Source organism: Phlebotomus papatasi, chromosome 2 (assembly GCF_024763615.1).
Source record: "Phlebotomus papatasi isolate M1 chromosome 2, Ppap_2.1, whole genome shotgun sequence".
NCBI classification, from domain to species: Eukaryota; Metazoa; Arthropoda; class Insecta; order Diptera; family Psychodidae; genus Phlebotomus; species Phlebotomus papatasi.
In genome coordinates, this window is record NC_077223.1 from 110,527,573 (window position 1) to 110,545,034 (window position 17,462).

Here is a 17,462-nt window from a genome sequence, read left to right on the forward strand (position 1 = left end):
GATAGTAAAACGGGATGTTATACTTTATTTCAACTAATAGCAATTGTATCCGTGTACGACCAACAATTTCTCTAAAAAAAAGGTAAATAAATCAATACTTAAATAAATAAAATAAAATAAAATAAAAATCCGTTAAATTAATTCAAACTCTTGAAACTCTTAAGAGAATCTTTTCAAATATTTTTACGAAATGAAAAAAAAGCAAACACATAAAAGTGTATTCGTAAAATATCACAAAAATAAATATTTACAAAAAAAAAAAGATTAGTGGTAAATTGAAAATAATTGTTTCTAATATTCAGAAACATATCCTAATGAATTGAATACTTTTACAAATACATTTGATAAGAACCTTTTAGAGGAACAAAACTAACTAAGAAGCAATTAAATTCATATTTGATAAAAATAAAATGAAAAATATTTTAAATCAATCAAAAATTTTAATTAAACGACAAACTCCTTCAAATTAATAAAATCTTATAAAAATGTAGTACATGGGTAATGGATAACCTGAAGGAAATTTAGTTTAATTTTGAAAATACTTCCTTTCTACTAAAACCGTTTGATAATCACACACACATTCTTAAACAAAGACAGAAAGAAGTCTCCATCACCTACAAAAAAAAATTAATTTGAAAAACAATTTTGAAATTCATAAACGGTAATTTCGACGCAAAGAAAATAATACTATGGATAAAACTCCTAATGATTTAATTAAAAATTCTGAACGAAGGAATCAGTTAAGGTATTCTAAAAGATAATTTATGAAATCTTATAACAAAATAAATTTTCTGAGAATGTCTTTCGCTAAGGACATAATTATATTAACTTTTTTTATACAATTCAATCTCTAAAATTTATTGTTCTTCCAAACTATTTGCGTATTTAAGTTTATTATAAACTAGTGCGCATACACTGCCATTTTAATTTGGAACAGTGTGTATTACACACTGCGTAAGATGCGCCAAATAATCCATTAGCGACCAAACTACATATTCGTTTCTTATTATTTTTTTCCCTCTATTGCTTTAGCTGTGCCAGAAAATAAAATTATTTAGTTCAATCTAAAGTCAATATCGCTATTAAATGATTAACGTCAAAGGATTTAAAAAATATATATTCAATTAAAAAAAAATTAGTTTTATTCTCATCTTTATTCAAAAAGGATTCTGATATTATTATTCGCAGGGTTATCTAAAACCAAATAAATGGAAATACGCAAAATATTGAAAACGATTTTAAATTTAAAACGAATTATTATTTCAGAAAGATTTAATAACTGATCCATTTAAAACTCAATTTTTAAATAACTATCCAATTCAACAAATAGATCAAATACCAATGGCATATTTCGAGAAAATCTCCCACCACTTCAACTATCAGATTGAAAATTCAAGGATATATTTAATGTACCTCGTTCGTTAAAAGATTTTAGAAACAAGAACGACAAAAAATATTAAATTGGTAAAAAGAAAATAAAATTGGAAAATTTACAGTATAATTTTAATTACTTCGTATTTTTGGTAACAAAATATTATCAACTTATAACATTTCACATACTACTTATTACACTTTTATTTCCTATACATTAAATTTAAAACTTAATTATTTTTTCAAAAAATAACAAATTATCAAAAATTGAAATTATGAGAAGAAATTTCCTAGCAAGTAATAGTAGAGGAATTTTCAAGAAGAAATTTAAAAAAAAAATGCAAAATTACGAAATGAATTGAAGCTATAAATCTAAAGAAAACCCAGTAACGCAAATTCGGTGTTTGTACAGTAGTACGACAAGTAGTACTCTGTATAGTACTTGCCTTATGGAAATTTTAATGACCGTGACACAAGACGTTCCAGGAACTTTGTTCGGGGTTGAGTGGTGAAAATGCTGTGGGGAATTCGCAATTTTTGAATTTTAAAATAACGACATTTTTTTAATTTCAACTGACCAACGGTTTTTTACCGGTTTTAACCGTATTTTTAATAATAAATCTAAAATATATACTAAAATTAAATTTATTTGCATTTAAATTTATAAAATAAAATTAATTAATTTAATTACAAATTTTTATGTTATTTATATCGTACTTTCGCGATTTTAGTGGCATTTTGAGCATTTTTGGGATTTTTTAATTTTTCATTACATAATTAGATAGAAAATTGTGTACATTTTAAATCCGGTTTTATCTTAAAAAGGTTTACACTGAACATTTTCCTTAATTTTAAATTTTCATAAATATTTTTTGCTGATTTTCTTAAAAAGATTATTAAAGAGTGGCATTTCATTCATTCTAGTGATAAGAATTAGATGATAATTAGGCACAAAACACAATTTCTTTCAATAATAATTAACTATTGATTAATATTTTATTAAAAAAAAGTGTTTTATTAAAAATGTATTAATCCATGCATATTGTGCTACTCAAATCGTGAAAGTGCGAATACCATACAAAACGGAGAAAATTTAAACAATATATTTAAATTAATTAGAAGTTATGTTTTCTGCCGATGTTTCCTTAACCGCCTGTGTTTCCTTATGTGCGTCCTTCTCGTCATTTGACTGATTATCGTCTGCTGGCTCTCAATAAGTGCTAACTCGGTTTACTCCAGTTTCTCTGTAATGATGATACAAAATAGTTTTAAAAATCTCATATAAAAATATTTTCTTATTAAAAGTAAATACCTGAGCTATATTAGAATACGTGGAATTCCAGGGTGTTCTTTCATCTTCCAATCACGTTGTTAACAATAATGTCCAGTTTCGAAGTTTTGAAATTTGTTGTGAAATACTCTTAGAAAAGAAAAAAATATATCATTTTTTTACCTAACACTCAGATAAACAGATTGAGGCAATACAATTATTTCATTATTCATTGCGATCTGGAACCCCGGAAAAGCTACGTTCGGATTGAAAGTATTTAAAAAGTGCAGACAGTTTCGCTAAATTACTCTAAAAAATTAAAGAAAAAACTCTACCAAAGAAATCCTTTTTAACGTTTTTAACCCTTTAAAGACGATTGGGTCACCCGTGTGACCCGTAGATAAAATAATTTTTCCTGACTACCTAAAGTTAATTCTTTTTAATTTTTGTGCCCATTTTTTCGGTATTTCTTAACTTTACTCTTCAAAAGTTAAAATGAAAGGAGGTGAGTGAATGGGTAAAATTATTTGTATTCAGTTGTTAGTGAATACATTGTATCACTAGCATTTATTTTATAAAACTTTACTATGTTAAAAAATTAACAAAAAATGCTTGCATTTGAGATAAGGTGCAGGTGACTTTGCACTTTCTGGTAAATATTAAAAAAATCAACAATTTTTAATAATTAACGACAATCAAGATCTTCATATCTAAGGGTAAGATGCACAAGATCTATATGGTCACGTGGTCACCATCTTGATTTTTTACGTTACTGTCCGCCATTTTGAATAACTGTCTAAACCTGTAACTCATCGGACTGGGCTGAAATTTTACTGTTTTAGCTGATGTCAAGACCTTTTCAGAACGTAGGGGAATGTATTGTATTGTATTGTATTGTATGTTGTCATGGTTCGCACTGAGTGAACCTTCAAACAACGCATATTTTCTCTTTGTTTGCAAAGAGCTAACGTCATTTCTTAGCCATAATAATCTTATTATTCAGATAATGAAACCAGATGCGAAAGGGTAGGTCAGCTCTCTGCAAACAAAGAGAAAATTTGCATCGTTTGAAGGCTAGCTCTGTGCGAACCATGCCTACATTCCCCTATCTATGTTTCAGTCTACGTCAAGCATTTACCTAGGCTCACAGTTTAAAATTTTGAAATATTCATATTATGGCGGCCTTTATTTTTTAGTCTTAAATATTTGAGACCTATAAATGAAATATTTCAGTAATCATTAAAAATGTTTGAGACTTTTATTTTATATATTTATTTACTTTCATATAATTGAAAAGATATAAACAAAAAAATCATATATTTATATTTTTTATTTTTTAATCTTTGCGACAACAGTTTTTCAGATCCTCAAATAATTTGCTGTTATAAGCAAAAACGTTACTTTTCTTTTTCTTTGTTTGTTAGACCACATCTTCTAACAATAGTGCTGTCTTTTTGTGATGGTTTCAATATTGGAAGCGCACCGTAGTTCTGTATTCATGAGAGTATCATATTTTTTAAAGTTGTAGGAATTTAGGATATTATTTACAAATGTCCAGCTATTTGCTATATTTAAGCTCAAAATTGAGCAATTTTCAAATTACTTTTTTTTATATTCCAATTTTTTTAAGCAAAACCCTTTTGTGAATAGAAAGTTACTACGCTCATATACATTATATTTTTCATTAGATATCATTCATTGGTATCGTCAGAAAAATTTCTTGATTTTTTAGGTTATTTTTGTCCCTATCATGTAGAGGTAAAAAATGCACCGAATCAGACTGTTAGATTTTACAAGGTTAGATGTAAAACGTGTCACTGATTTTGATTATCGGTTTCATTTTCATTGTTCATTTTCGGTCAGTAAAAAGTATTTCGTCCTTAAAGGGTTAAACATAACACGCAGATCCACAAGGATTGAGGAAATACGATTATTTCATCCTTAATTACGATCTGAAACCCTAGAAAAGATACTTCCGGACAGAAAGTGTTTGAGAAATGAAAACATGTTGCCCTAAATTACCCTAAAAAAAATTAAAGAAAAAATCCTATCAAAGAAATCCTTTTTAAACCCAATACACTTATCCATGGAAATTGAGGAAATTCTCACACCTTATTGTAAATTGAATGTGGGGCCCAAAAAAGGCTTCCGGATGGAAAATGAATTAGAATGAGGTTAGAACTTCCTAATGCAACCTTTTTTTCATCTACTGCCCAGATATTTTTTTTCTTATTAAACAGCACTACTAACTTGAATTTGGGACTCTTCAAGAATATTTTATAAAAAAAATTTGCCTTGGGAGCCCCAAACACCAAAGGACGCTCACTAAGCGTCACTTTTATATTTCAGTGTTTTTAAGACCTAAAAAATGAAAAACTCTACAGAACTGCAATCAAATTATCACGTACCTGTACTGTTCTCTGGAATCCTGCTGGTCAATTGCTTGAAAAAACACTAATTTATCATTTTTCACTAATAAAAAAATCACAACTCTGAGGATTCAGCCATCTGACAGACGAATCCGGAACAAAGTTCCAGGAACGTCTTGTGTCACGCTGTACAAATTTTCCATAACACAAGTACTATACAGAGTCCTACACGTAGTACTACTGTACAAACACCGAACTTTTGGTGGTGAATGTGGGGAAAATACCGTAGCGCCGCCGCATTGGTGGCCACCGCACAGAATTAAATTAGTTTTTGATGGTGACCACCACACTCTGAAGAAATTGGGGGGTCGCCACCGTCAAAATTTTTCGAACCCAAAACTCTTTCGTTACTGGGAACTTGAGGAAATCTTGAAATTACTTGATAAGAATGTCAAAAGACTTTCCTGTCAAAATTCGAAGTCGAATATTCCTGCTGAGTACATTTTCCTGGACGATGCGAACTGATAACAGTCAGTTTCAATCGGCATGAGAATGTAAGAAACCGTCATTTGACGATTAAGTCAGTGTGAGAAATGGCGTGTTAAAAAGCCCCGTCATTTGACATTTAGTCAGTGTGGAAGTGACGGGATAATATAGGGCACCGCCATTTGACTTTTAGTCAGTGTGTGAGGTGGCGAGATAGTATAGTATCGTGTTGCCCGAGGACTACTATGGAGGTCAAAGGATATTCAGGCCCTCATTTTATATATATGTAATAGATATTTATGAACATAAATATATGCATATATATGCCTTTAAAAAAAAAAAAACTAAGGAGGACAAAACGTGATATATGACACTTTAAGTCTCGTATTACGTTTTTCCAGAGTTTTCTGTGAGAATAAAAATACCTCACAGATAACAGACAACAAAATGAAAGTGGGAAATTGACAGATGATGACAGATAATGACAGGAAACGTTCATAATTTTTATAATGAAATTCTGAATTAGAAAATAAGAATTCACAGGACACTCAATGAATCAAGTAATAGGGCTTCTAGCTCTATAATGAAAGTGTCCGAATTCGGATGTCGATTACGTCACCAAGAATTCTCTGACGTTAAAGGTATTCGAATTAAGCGGTCTTCAGACTAGAGGTTTAGCCCAATTCCCAAAGGTCTCAAGACCTAAATAACGATCAATTGTATTGGTGTTTGAAAACCTAATAGGTCACTTATCTTTATTAGTCCAATCCTCAGTTACATTTTTCCAAAAAGTCGTGAGTAATAAGAAATTAAACAGTTAAGCCATATATCTAAGCCTTAGGTCTGAAGCTCGTATTACATTCAGTGAACTCTACTGTACTTGATTCTATAGGATTCTACGGGATTGGCAACCCCATATAAGAAAAGAACATTATTGCTTATTTTCAAAATGCTTTTGCGTAAAAGTCTGCACAGTAGAATCAAAAACAGATTACAACGATAATCGTTAGTTTGTTTTTTCTTTACCACGATTGTTCTTGTAGAGTTACTCGAATATGTATTTCAGTAAAATGCGTAATCTGAAAATTACACAGTTTTCAGTGTAAATGTGTACAAATTACGTAAATGTGTTTCAGTACACATGATTACATATTTAATGAAAAATTTGCAATGAAAGTCATGGTAAAAAGGATGAACATTTTTTACTGTGTATGGTTCCTTTATGGAATATTGCGTTAGCATTATTATTATTATTATTTGTTTTTTTTTTATCATTAAGAATCCACTACATACTTAAAGAAGACATTACTAAAAGGTGAAATCACATTGCTCTAACTCAGATACAATACGCACAAGACAAATAAGAAAAGAAAATAATAACTACACTACGAAAACCTCGAAACTGATAATGAATTACCATAGAAAAAAATAAAATAAATCAAATATATAATTTAAAATATTTTAAAAGACATAAATAAAAACAATAATAATATTATCTAAAAAAAAAGTTTTACATAAAAAAAAATTACAATAAAACGATGTATACTTTAATAGTATATATTTAAGAATGAGGATCATTCTTCCATAAGGGGGAAGGAGGTCCTCTGGGACCCTAACATATTGTAATGAAAACTTAATACAATTATTAATATCAGCATCATCAAAATCATTACGATAAAAACAATATTGATCTTCACAACCTTATTCAAAAAACTATTTGATTGAAATTATATCAAACAGAGATATATCTTAGATTTCAAAATTGAGTTAGCAGTTAATCACACACCGAGGCTCTTTAGAGTAGCCCTCTTAGTTTTGTCCAACAATCTCAACTCCAGCCTTATAGAATTTAATAATTCAATAGTAAATTCAAAAAATTTAAAAACAGGTTAAATATAATCATCCAAATTAGCTTAAGAATAAATTCATGTAAAACATATACCCAACCTCTAATGTTCACGCAGTCTATCAATATGTCTTGCAAAAGTTGATTAATACTTGCTTTTTCAAAAATAAATAATGTAACTTGAAATATATTTGAACATAAAAACAGAATAAAAAAAAGGACATTCCAGAAAAAAAAAACAAATAATACTAAAAATTGTAAGCTAATCTTCTTTTCAAAAAACATTGTTAGTATTAAGAATATCACATTACCATTATGTAATCGACATTATTTCCTATCACCCCCATAAGCTTCCTTTTTCTCAGGGGAAAGGAATGTTGTGACGCATTTTGTGCATCACAACTCGGTTTTCAAATATTCATGATCGCGCTGGTTCTTTCGTGAAATATCAAGAAGAGACATGATAGATCATGTCTAGCGCTGCGAGAGTTTTCTATCCAATTATCCTTACGAAATTTATAGCCCAGAGACAAAGTAACATCTTAAGCCATTAGGCAGGTGTTCGTAAGATCACGATGGGCGAGATATGAGTGACCAAAAAGGTGTGTGGTCCTCGGTCATCTCAATTAAGCATCCCCTTTCTTAAGGACATAGAAAGTGTTGGAGAAAACTCTAGAGATAGCGAAAGTGGATAGTTGGATATTTTTATAGGCACTTAACGATCGTCTCCAGACGATCGTTATCTAGAGGTTCGTCCTGAATCACTAATTGGACACCTTCCCACGGGAAATAATGTCGAATAGAATTAGGGTGCGAGTGGAGGATTTTAGTATAAAAAGAGTAGCTAGATTCAAGAGGTTGGTTCAGTCACTGTGTAAACGTGGCCCATGCCATTGGGCAGTGTAATAATCTTCCTTAATAAAAGTGTTTCAACTCAAAAAAATAGTGTATTTGTGAAACAACATCAACTGGATCCAGAGGCAACAAGGTGGCCTCAATTGGGGTCACCACAAAATAGCCCAAAAATTTAAGTAATTTTTCTGACAATACCAATGAATAATATTTCTCGCATTAATAAAAAAATATTACGTATGAGTATTGTAGTTCTTATTGCCAAAAGAGTTTTGCTTAAAAAAATTGGAAGTATAAAAAATAAATAAAATCAATTATGAATTTGAGAATTTAAAAATTCGCCATTTTTGAGCTTAAATATTTACTACATAGCAAATAGCTAGAGACTTGCAAAAAATATTCTAGATTCCCTCAACCTTCTACTTTATAATTATGTACAGACATAAAAAAAATAACTTTGGATAGTCAGGAAAAATTATTTTCTTTATGGGACACCGGTGTTCCAATCGTCCTTAAAGGGTTAAAATTGGAATAAACTGGAATTTCGGGTGTCAAAGTGCTAACGAAGATGTTGTAAAACAAGAATAGTGCCAGAATGGCCAGAATACTTAAATTTTTAGAACACACTTTTTCCAGCTTTGACACTCTTCCTCTTCCTAATATTAGTATTAAATTAATTTTATTTTTCATACCAGTAATATTGCGACAAATCTTTTTTTCGCATTTTATATCAAAAAACATCCTTTTAGAAAAAAACTTTAACAAGAACCAAAGAAGACAAGAAGAATCAATTTGACAATTTTTTTTTCAGATTACAGGATCAATTGCAAATTATGAACATTCTATCTCCAGTATTTCTAGTACATTGACTGAATCGGTTAAGGGTTACTTTCTTCACAGAATTAGCAATTCTAAATGCTATTTTCATTTAATTAAAAAAATTAAATTTTATCAACAAAGTATGATTTTATAGAACATTTAAATTTATTTATTTATTTTTCTTTTTAAATGAATCCTATTGCTCCATTCATCTTAAATTTGTTGATGTGACGTAAGTTTGTTAAAAAAATCGTAAGTCCTGTCAATTTCTATTGAAATTTGACAATTTCATTAATATAAGATTCTTATTGGGAATATCGGGAATACCCATTAAAATTTTCTTCCTGCAAGACTCAGAAAAACCATTTCTTCCTCCCGTTCGGTATGAAAAACCGTGAAAATATTGCTCTGAAACAGCGGAAGTGGAAAACTGTGAACTATTTTTAATCATCTTCTCTCTCAGTCTCTCTCTTTCTCTTTAGTTTGTCCGTGGAAAATTGAGGGAAATCTATGATCGACTTTCCAATGTCACAAACTTTCACCACAAATCTCGAAATTTCTCTTTTGCAACATCGGGAAAAATTGTCAATTTCTCTCTTTTTGGTGAGGAAGTGTCTCCTGAAAATTCTCTCTCTCTCGCTCAATTTTCTTATCTATTCGTTGCGTAATCTATTCGCCGAAGAATAGTTGGCGGTGCAGGTGAATCACCCTGTGTGAGGGAGAGAGATGAAACAATCTCGGACTCACTTTCTCTCACGGCACGGAAAGTGGAATAAAGAGAAACAACAAAAATCACAAAATCTAGTATGTGTGAGAGAGGGAGATGGAAGTATACAAGGGGTTTGAAGTTGAGAGCGAGATGGAAGAGTATGAGAAGTTTTCACTTTATTTTAGAGCGGCTCCCCCTTTTCCGACGCTTCTCTCTCGCTCGCCGTGGAAAATTCCCTCTCGCACTTTTCCTCAGGACGCCCTTTTGGCGCACTCTTGATGCCGTTTTTCCGCCCAAACAACCCCAACAGAAAAAAAAAATATTGTTTACTCATTGCGTAACGTGGAATTTTCTTCTGGACTGCAAAATATCGATTTCCCACACGGAAAATAAATTTTCTCAAAATTCCGCACGGCATTTTGCCCCCCAACCCCTTTTTTTCCCGGAAGAAAAATCGACAGAAAAGCGCCCCTTCATGCTGCACTCTTCCCTCTCTGCCGTCTCACTCCCACCCGTGACGTCACACGACGAAATTTTCTATTCCGATTGCAGAAAAATCAGAGTAGGCGGGTTTTCTCGAGCATGTAGATGTTTTTGTGTTGGCTTCAAAACAAATTGCAAAACACTATCTTCCCGCCGAAACAGCCTCAGGTGCGTTGATAAACAATCTTCTGACCACGACAACTCCACCAGAAGCCCCAGGATGCATCCGAGGAGCAGAAAATTGGGGAGAAATCTCAGAGCAAATATTTTCAGAGGGAATTTCGGTTTGAAATGAGCTTGAGGGTAAAAGCAACATTTGGATGGGAATCTTCACAAAATTCATCACTTTTGACCACAAAAGTATTTACCTGAGCACAGATTAATTGCACTGAACACGAGAAACACACATTTTAGCAGAGATTTTTGGAGAAAAAATCCTCACCGATCGGATTTACGTCTATTACCAAGATGGCGTCGCGTGTTTTTATCAGAGGGTGGGGGGAGATTGTCAGAAAATCCGATATTCAGAAAAAACAATTCCGAAGGGGAAATTGACAAAATTTCCATGTGGCCCTCCCAAGATGGCGCTGATTTCACACAGTACTTGGAAAAAGAATTGAGGCAAAAATTGCATTTATTCCTGGAAAATTTGATTTATCACATTAATAAAAATTGATACATATCTCAAAGGGATATTTGGGGCATTTGAGCTCCTGTCTGAAGAGTTGTGTATGCTGCCAAGCGATATCCCCCTTCCCACCGCTCAGAACAGCCTTCACAATGAACCTCCGGGAGTTTTTCAATTTCTGGACATCTCGGACAATCTCTCCTACAAATAAATCAATTAAAAAATCAATCTTAGGAAGTCCAAGGAAGCTAATCAATTGCAATCACAAGTTAGCTTATTGCGAGATACTCAATTCAATTGAATTCCAAGGGGGATAAAATAGTAAGACGTGGTGTACAGCTCAGCAGAGGAATATAACGATTAGAACTTTTACGTCTTTCAAGTAAAACAGGGGGACTTATCACAAGATCTCATTGCATTTTGCCTTGTTTTTTTCACGTAAATCATACAAATCATAATATAAATTTGGTCTTTCGAGCCGAATATTAGCCCATGCGCTTCATATGCATAGTTTCTGTATTGTACGTACAGGCTTCCGCTCTGCTATAGTGACGTTTGATGCATCGAAAAGCCATTTTACACATCTTCCGGGAATCTCCTGACTTCCATGGACTTATCCCTCAACATTATTCGTAAATCATAAGTCATTTAAATTTATATCGCTAGTTTTAAGATTTATTTTTCACATTTTCAATGCGTTTAATTGTGATTATGAAAAGCCTTGTTGAGTTTAGGATTTTTTATACTGAAAATATTATATTTAGAACCTTTATCCGATTTCCTTCCTTAAGACCTTTACACATTGGGAGCCATTTTTATCAAAAATTGCATTTTTGACAGTATTTTGACGTTTCTGTCTACAGCACTGCAGCTAATTTCCTTCAAAAAAGCAATTTTTGACGAAAATTGGGCTCAATGTGTAGACACCTTTAGTTTAATGAATGAGCCCATTTACATCATTCAAATCGCAACATCATGAATTTTGTAGTTTTGGACTAATTCTCTTATTTGTTTAAAAAACAAATAGTAAAGTAAGGTTTTGTTGAACATAACCTTCACAAGTTTGTCACCTTTCAAATGGAGACAATTCTTCAACAATCTCCGAACATAAGAAGTACTTTTCACAAATTTGTTCATAAGACAAATAGAAAGACTTTAAAAGGAATTGAGGTTATATTTAACTCATGGTTTCAATTCAATTCAAATATCAGTTTATAATGCTGTTAATAGTATTATAAAAATATTAACAAAATTATATTAGCATAATTAAAGGAATTATATTAGGATAATACAGTGCCCGCTTTGTAATCCGGATGATTGGGAGACAAAGTGACAGATGTCCGCTTCGTAATCCTGATGGATTTTTTGAATTTGTTCAACGTCTCGAAAATATAATTTTTTTTCTAGAATTAGAATAAAACTTTTAAAGAAGATTAAAAAGACATAATTGGAGGAGTCTATTCTATTATACTTCATTTATTAAACAAAAATATCACGGGATAGTTTATTTTCATTGCTGAACACGCATGCATACATAACCTCAAAAGTATTTTAAATATAACCGTCGAGAACTTGTCCGGATTACGGCGATTCGGATTAGAAAGCGAGCACAGTATATTAGCAAAATTAAATAATGATGCCCAATGTTTGGATCATTTTGAAGTTTGTTGTAAGCAAACTTCCAAATGTTTTTTTTTTATTCTTTTTAAGGTTATATTCAACACAACCTCAAATTTTATAATAATTGTTTAACAAATTAAAAAGTTAATTGAAAAAAATTCAAGACATTTTTATAATGAAAATTTCCTATTTAAGGTTGGGTCATACATAACCTCAATTTCTAGAATAACAATTTTAGCAAATAAGGCAAACAGTTTAGAAAACAGGGCCAGTTTCATCAACTTTGAATCTCCAAAATTTTAAATTAAAGTATATAAATTTATATTCACGATAAAAAATAATTATGAAAATACTTCGGTAAAGTTCAAGCCCAATCTGAGGACCTGAAATTTTGTTAGGCTTATAGCAAGAGAAAGATTCTAAAAAGAGTCTTTTTCCAACTTACCATTTTCATTCATGAAAAGCAGCGAAATCCTTCCATTTTCGTAGACTTTTGTCTCGAAATTGATGAAGACACTGGAGATCTTGAGATCCTGGGCAGTAAAATCAAATCTCCACTCGATTGAAGCTTCATTGGTGTCTTCAGTCCTAGCTAAATATGTCATCTTCCAGTCGTGCTCGACTTTCCGGAAGATATTGTGGGAGGAATACTGACAAGAATTCCAGGACTTTGTTGTGTCCAATACAATCACTTCCTGCCCATTCTTCACATATTTCTCATACACATCCCTGGAGCAGGAATATCTAACGTTGAACTGCTTCTGTTTCTTGTCCGCTTCAGTAGCTGTAAACGAAAAGAACTAACAAGACCAGAATTAAAATGAAATTTTCACTCAAATTTCGATCAATTCTTACTGCGCTAGACTGCTGTTCTCCTCGAGATTGTCTCCAAGCCAGACTGCCCGAGGATCTTCCTTTGAGCTCATCGACCGTTGGCTCTCGCATTACCATCAATTCCACGAGTTCAGCAAGAGTTCTCTTGGCTAGGAACTTCTTCCTTGCTTCTGAGCAATCCTTCTGCTTCTTCTCACGAATCTTCAGGATCACTCTGATCAGTTCGAATTCTGAGCATCTTTTTCTGCGCTTCAGAAGCTGAGAAAAAGGACATTCAAATGCTACAACTTTTCAGAACATCACAACTTTTTTTAATCACCGCCAGAGGCTCAAACTGTTAGAAACTCATTAAATTTTCTAGCAGTTTTGCTACGATGATATCCCAAAAATAACGTGAAAAGCATGGAATTATAGCACATTATAAAGAAACTCTAAATGACAAGAAATCGAGAATTTTCAATGTAATTTAATGCTATTACTGCTAGAAAATTGAACAATTTTGCGATTTTCTTGTCAATTTGATAAGAATTTCAAAAGTAAAGGTCTTATTGCAGTTTGCGAATTAAAAGGACCCTTAATAATTATTTTTAGAGCAGACACGAATATTAATGTACTAGAAAAGTAAAATCACCATTCTAGTAGTATTCAAAGACTAGTAGTATTCAATTAGAGCTTTAAAGTTAAGTTAAGGAAATTTATAGACTTTAGAGCGAGTTTATTTCAGTTCCATTAAAAGTGGTATAATATTTTCTAGCAGTTTTTGAAAATTTTTAGAATCATAATGCTCTCCAAAAATTACTTTTACAGCAGTTCAACAACAGAGAACATAGAGAGTGTATGAAAGAAAATTTACAGCAGCTTATTTTTTTAAATAATAGTAACTAAATCAGAGGCGTGCAAGAACCGTTGAAACCGAATAAACGTCAAATGAAACATGTACGTCAATGGTCAAAATGCTACTAATTACAAACTTATTTTGACGTTAATTCGGTTTCAACGGTTTTTGCACACTTCTGAACTAAATCTTATAGCAAATTATAGTGATCATATTTAAATTTGAGTTTCTAGCAGTTTTAACGAGGAGATTAATTGTTTTAAAAATTTCAGAATGTAGATTTATTTTATTACAGTATTTAAGAAGAGACTTCATTTTATAGAAACACTTTCTAGCAGTTTTCTAGTAGTTTCAAATATTTTTCTTAAAATTATAGATTAAAAAGCTATAAAATTCGCTTTTATAGCTATTTTACAGAATTTTAAAATAAATTTCTTGCACTTTTTTTACAAAGAGACATTTTAATTACAATAGCAATAATTTTATTGCAGTTGTTAGGAAAATTTAGAAAGATATAGTTTAGAGGGAATTGTTAATTAAAAAAACAAATAGTAACTTTTAGGATTTGGCAATAATCTGCTAGAAACTACATTTTTCTTGCAGTTTCACTGAGATTTAGAGTTACTTATAGCAGTTTATTGTAAAAAGAAATAAAATACAACAAACGTAATTATGAAAAACTATAATTAATAAATATTCTAGCAGTTTTTAGGTCTCAAAAGAGGAATTTTCTAGGAATCAAAGGGAATTAAAATTCTGCCTGAGTTATTTACCTGGGAATGATCATTGCAGTACCTCCACGTGACATCCTGGACATCATCTTTGGAATGGGCAATGATGTAGTCCACGTTTCTCTTCCAGCCATGCTGATACATCAGCGGAGCATCCACGACATTGTCCGAGGGATCCACGTGAATCCAGCGCTTCTGAGTCACAGAATAAACTTCCGTCCAGACATGATCAAAGGTGGCAGCCACGTACCTGGCTTCGTATCCCAGGCATCGACAGAGGAATGTAAAACAATTGGCATACTCGCCACATCTGCCCATTCTCGTGGTCAGGAGTGTAGCAACGTCCTCGTATCGCACGAATCGCGTCACCGTGGCACAGCAGAGAAGTTCCTCAACACGCAATCCATTCTCCAGAGCCATGGAAGGGCGTCCTTTGTTCTGCTGACCGCAGACTTTGCAGGGAATCTGATTGATCCAGGTGAAGAAGGAAGTATTGAACCATTCGGTGAATTCCACGAGAAAGAGATCGAGGTAGTTGGGTTCAGGTTCTTTCCAGGAATTTGATTTTATGGCTTTTTGGATCTGTCGGAGCTTCTCCTGGGTTTGAAGCTTGAGTTTCTCAAGGGGAATGCACTGCCTGCCAAATTCCTGAAGATCCTCATCCTCATAGCTCATGACCAGATTGGCCCTGTTCTCCAATTCTCTCAGAAATTGATTGCTAGAGTTCACAACGCACTCCTCAAAGGTCAAGAGGGCTTTCCTGGGCTTCTTGTAGATAGGTCTCTGGTACTTTTCGATAGTTTTTGAGCATGACTCTGCACTTTTTTCAGCTTCACTTTTCGTCACTTTCTGCAGGTGGCTGTTGATCAGGGAGCGGTGCTTCTTGAGACTACCTACCAGGACTTTAGTTGACAATGTCAGACACTCTCCATCCTCCTCAAATCCCAGCGCCAGGAGCAAATCCTTCATGCCACTGAGCACTAGCAATTTCTCTTTGATTGTCTTGTTGCCCATCCGAATTGTTCGGTATTTCAGGTTCTTTGGCTCCTTAATGACATTGTCCAGGAGCTTGAGAAGGATCTCAACACTAACACGAAAGATTTCCACATCTTTTTCCTCGAGATTTTCCACTGATTTCTCAACAATCGAAGACATTTTTTCTATCAGCTGTTTCCGGAATTCCGGATGATGCTGTCAAAACATCTCAAGGTTTTTTTTTTAGAGTTTCAAAAACATGCGGTTTCTGCCCTGTTTATCAATTATCTCACGATGTACTCTCTCCAGAAGACTCCCAGTAAGCCTGGGTACTATTCCCAGTTACAGGATGTGAGTGACATTAGGTTCAAAAGCTGGGATTTAATTGCAAAGTAGATAATTTTCTCTTCCAGAGAATCCCTCCATACGACCTCAGTTTTGGGCTTTATCCAGCGGAGGAAGTGGAATGAGCAGAGGATCCGCGAGATGGATAATCTCCCTGTCCACTATACTCTGATTTACAGAAATCCCATGTACAATTACGTCTCAGCAACGACTTTTATCACCACAGCCAGTTTCCTGGCCATGGGAGGCTTTCTAGCTCACAGATTGATTACTGGGGAATTTTCCTTCAATCCTGAAGCCATTGAGACTGCAGTAGCTGGTCCACTGACCAGTGACATCACTGAAGTCTACGTGATGGCAGTCTTTTTCGTGCTCTTCAATCTCATCCTCCGAATCACCCTCAATCGCTTCCCACTTAGAATATATCGGACCGGGGACAGGTGAGTTGGTGTAAATCCTCTTTCCAAGGGGTAACTAATAAGCGATCAGAGTGGCCTTGGTTCCCGGTGCCTTGAAATGATAGATTTCCAGAGTTTCACGTGACTTTCCCAGGCTCATTGAAAATTGTGTGGATTCTGAGAGTTCCTCATGAATTCCCAAGAAAAATGTACCGGTTCCTTGAGTTCCTTATGAGGTCCCAGAAAAAATGATTGGGTTCCCCGTAAGGTCCCAGAAAAAATATATGTGTTCCTAGAATTCCCCATGAGATCCCAGAAAAAATGTGTAGATTCTCCGACTTCCTCGTAAGATCTCAGGAAAAGTGAATAGATTCCCCGTGGGTCCTAGAAATAAAAGAATGGGTTCCTTAATTTCCTTATGAGATCAAAAAAATAAATTCCTTCCCCGAGATCCTTGTGAGGCTCCAGAAAGAAATGTATGACTTCCTTGAGTTCCCGGACTAGAGTTGCTCGAGTTCCCTGAAATGAAGTTACCCCTTGCTTCCTTCTGACTGAGATAGAGACTTTGTCTTTCAGTTACCTGGCCATTTACACCTGGAAGTTGCCGTTTAGGAATGAAACTCTGGAGTTTGCTCAAGGAGACACAATCAAAACTCCTCCCAAGGGAATCCTGTGGAAAGACTGCCGATACACGATAAAGGGGCGCAAGAACATCCTCCTGTATGACTACTTTAGGGCTCCCGTAGACTTGCACACGATGATGGAGTCCAAGGAAAAAAAATAATTGAGAAAATGCAAAATAAACTGGTAGAAAAACCGCTTCCGTTTTCTGAATGTCTTTCTGGATCTTCTGTTCTCTCTATTTCAGGCTTTCCGGAAAGAAATTATGCT

The 17,462-nt window shown here is 33.5% G+C and overlaps 3 protein-coding genes across 4 annotated transcripts in view; 1 reads left to right on the plus strand and 2 right to left on the minus strand.

The window, feature by feature from the left end:
• Nucleotides 1-10,699, minus strand: part of LOC129800817 (uncharacterized) — a 31,906-nt gene extending 21,207 nt beyond the window's left edge. The window contains exon 1 of the mRNA XM_055845485.1: nucleotides 10,574-10,699. The gene's annotated coding sequence lies outside the window, so the exon portion shown is untranslated. The remainder of the gene's footprint in view (nucleotides 1-10,573) is intronic.
• Nucleotides 10,700-10,821: 122 nt separating this feature from the next.
• On the minus strand, nucleotides 10,822-16,049 carry LOC129800818 (peptide-N(4)-(N-acetyl-beta-glucosaminyl)asparagine amidase). Of its 2 annotated transcripts, none has more exons than XM_055845486.1 (4): nucleotides 14,896-16,049; nucleotides 13,309-13,545; nucleotides 12,899-13,253; nucleotides 10,822-11,034 (listed from the first exon to the last, which is right to left on the minus strand). In XM_055845486.1, exons 1-4 carry the CDS (start codon nucleotides 16,006-16,008, stop codon nucleotides 10,868-10,870), a joined length of 1,872 nt encoding a protein of 623 aa, XP_055701461.1. In that variant the 5' UTR covers nucleotides 16,009-16,049; the 3' UTR covers nucleotides 10,822-10,867. The 2 variants fall into 2 exon arrangements, with proteins under 2 accessions (XP_055701461.1, XP_055701462.1); XM_055845487.1 differs by lacking the exon at nucleotides 10,822-11,034 and adding an exon at nucleotides 12,660-12,836 and having other exon boundaries at nucleotides 14,896-16,047.
• LOC129800835 (uncharacterized) lies at nucleotides 16,049-17,388 on the plus strand. The gene is made up of 3 exons (XM_055845511.1): nucleotides 16,049-16,179; nucleotides 16,242-16,613; nucleotides 17,148-17,388. The coding sequence occupies exons 1-3, from the start codon at nucleotides 16,088-16,090 to the stop codon at nucleotides 17,353-17,355; spliced, it is 672 nt and encodes a 223-aa protein (XP_055701486.1). The 5' UTR covers nucleotides 16,049-16,087; the 3' UTR covers nucleotides 17,356-17,388.
• The last annotated feature ends 74 nt before the right edge of the window (nucleotides 17,389-17,462 follow it).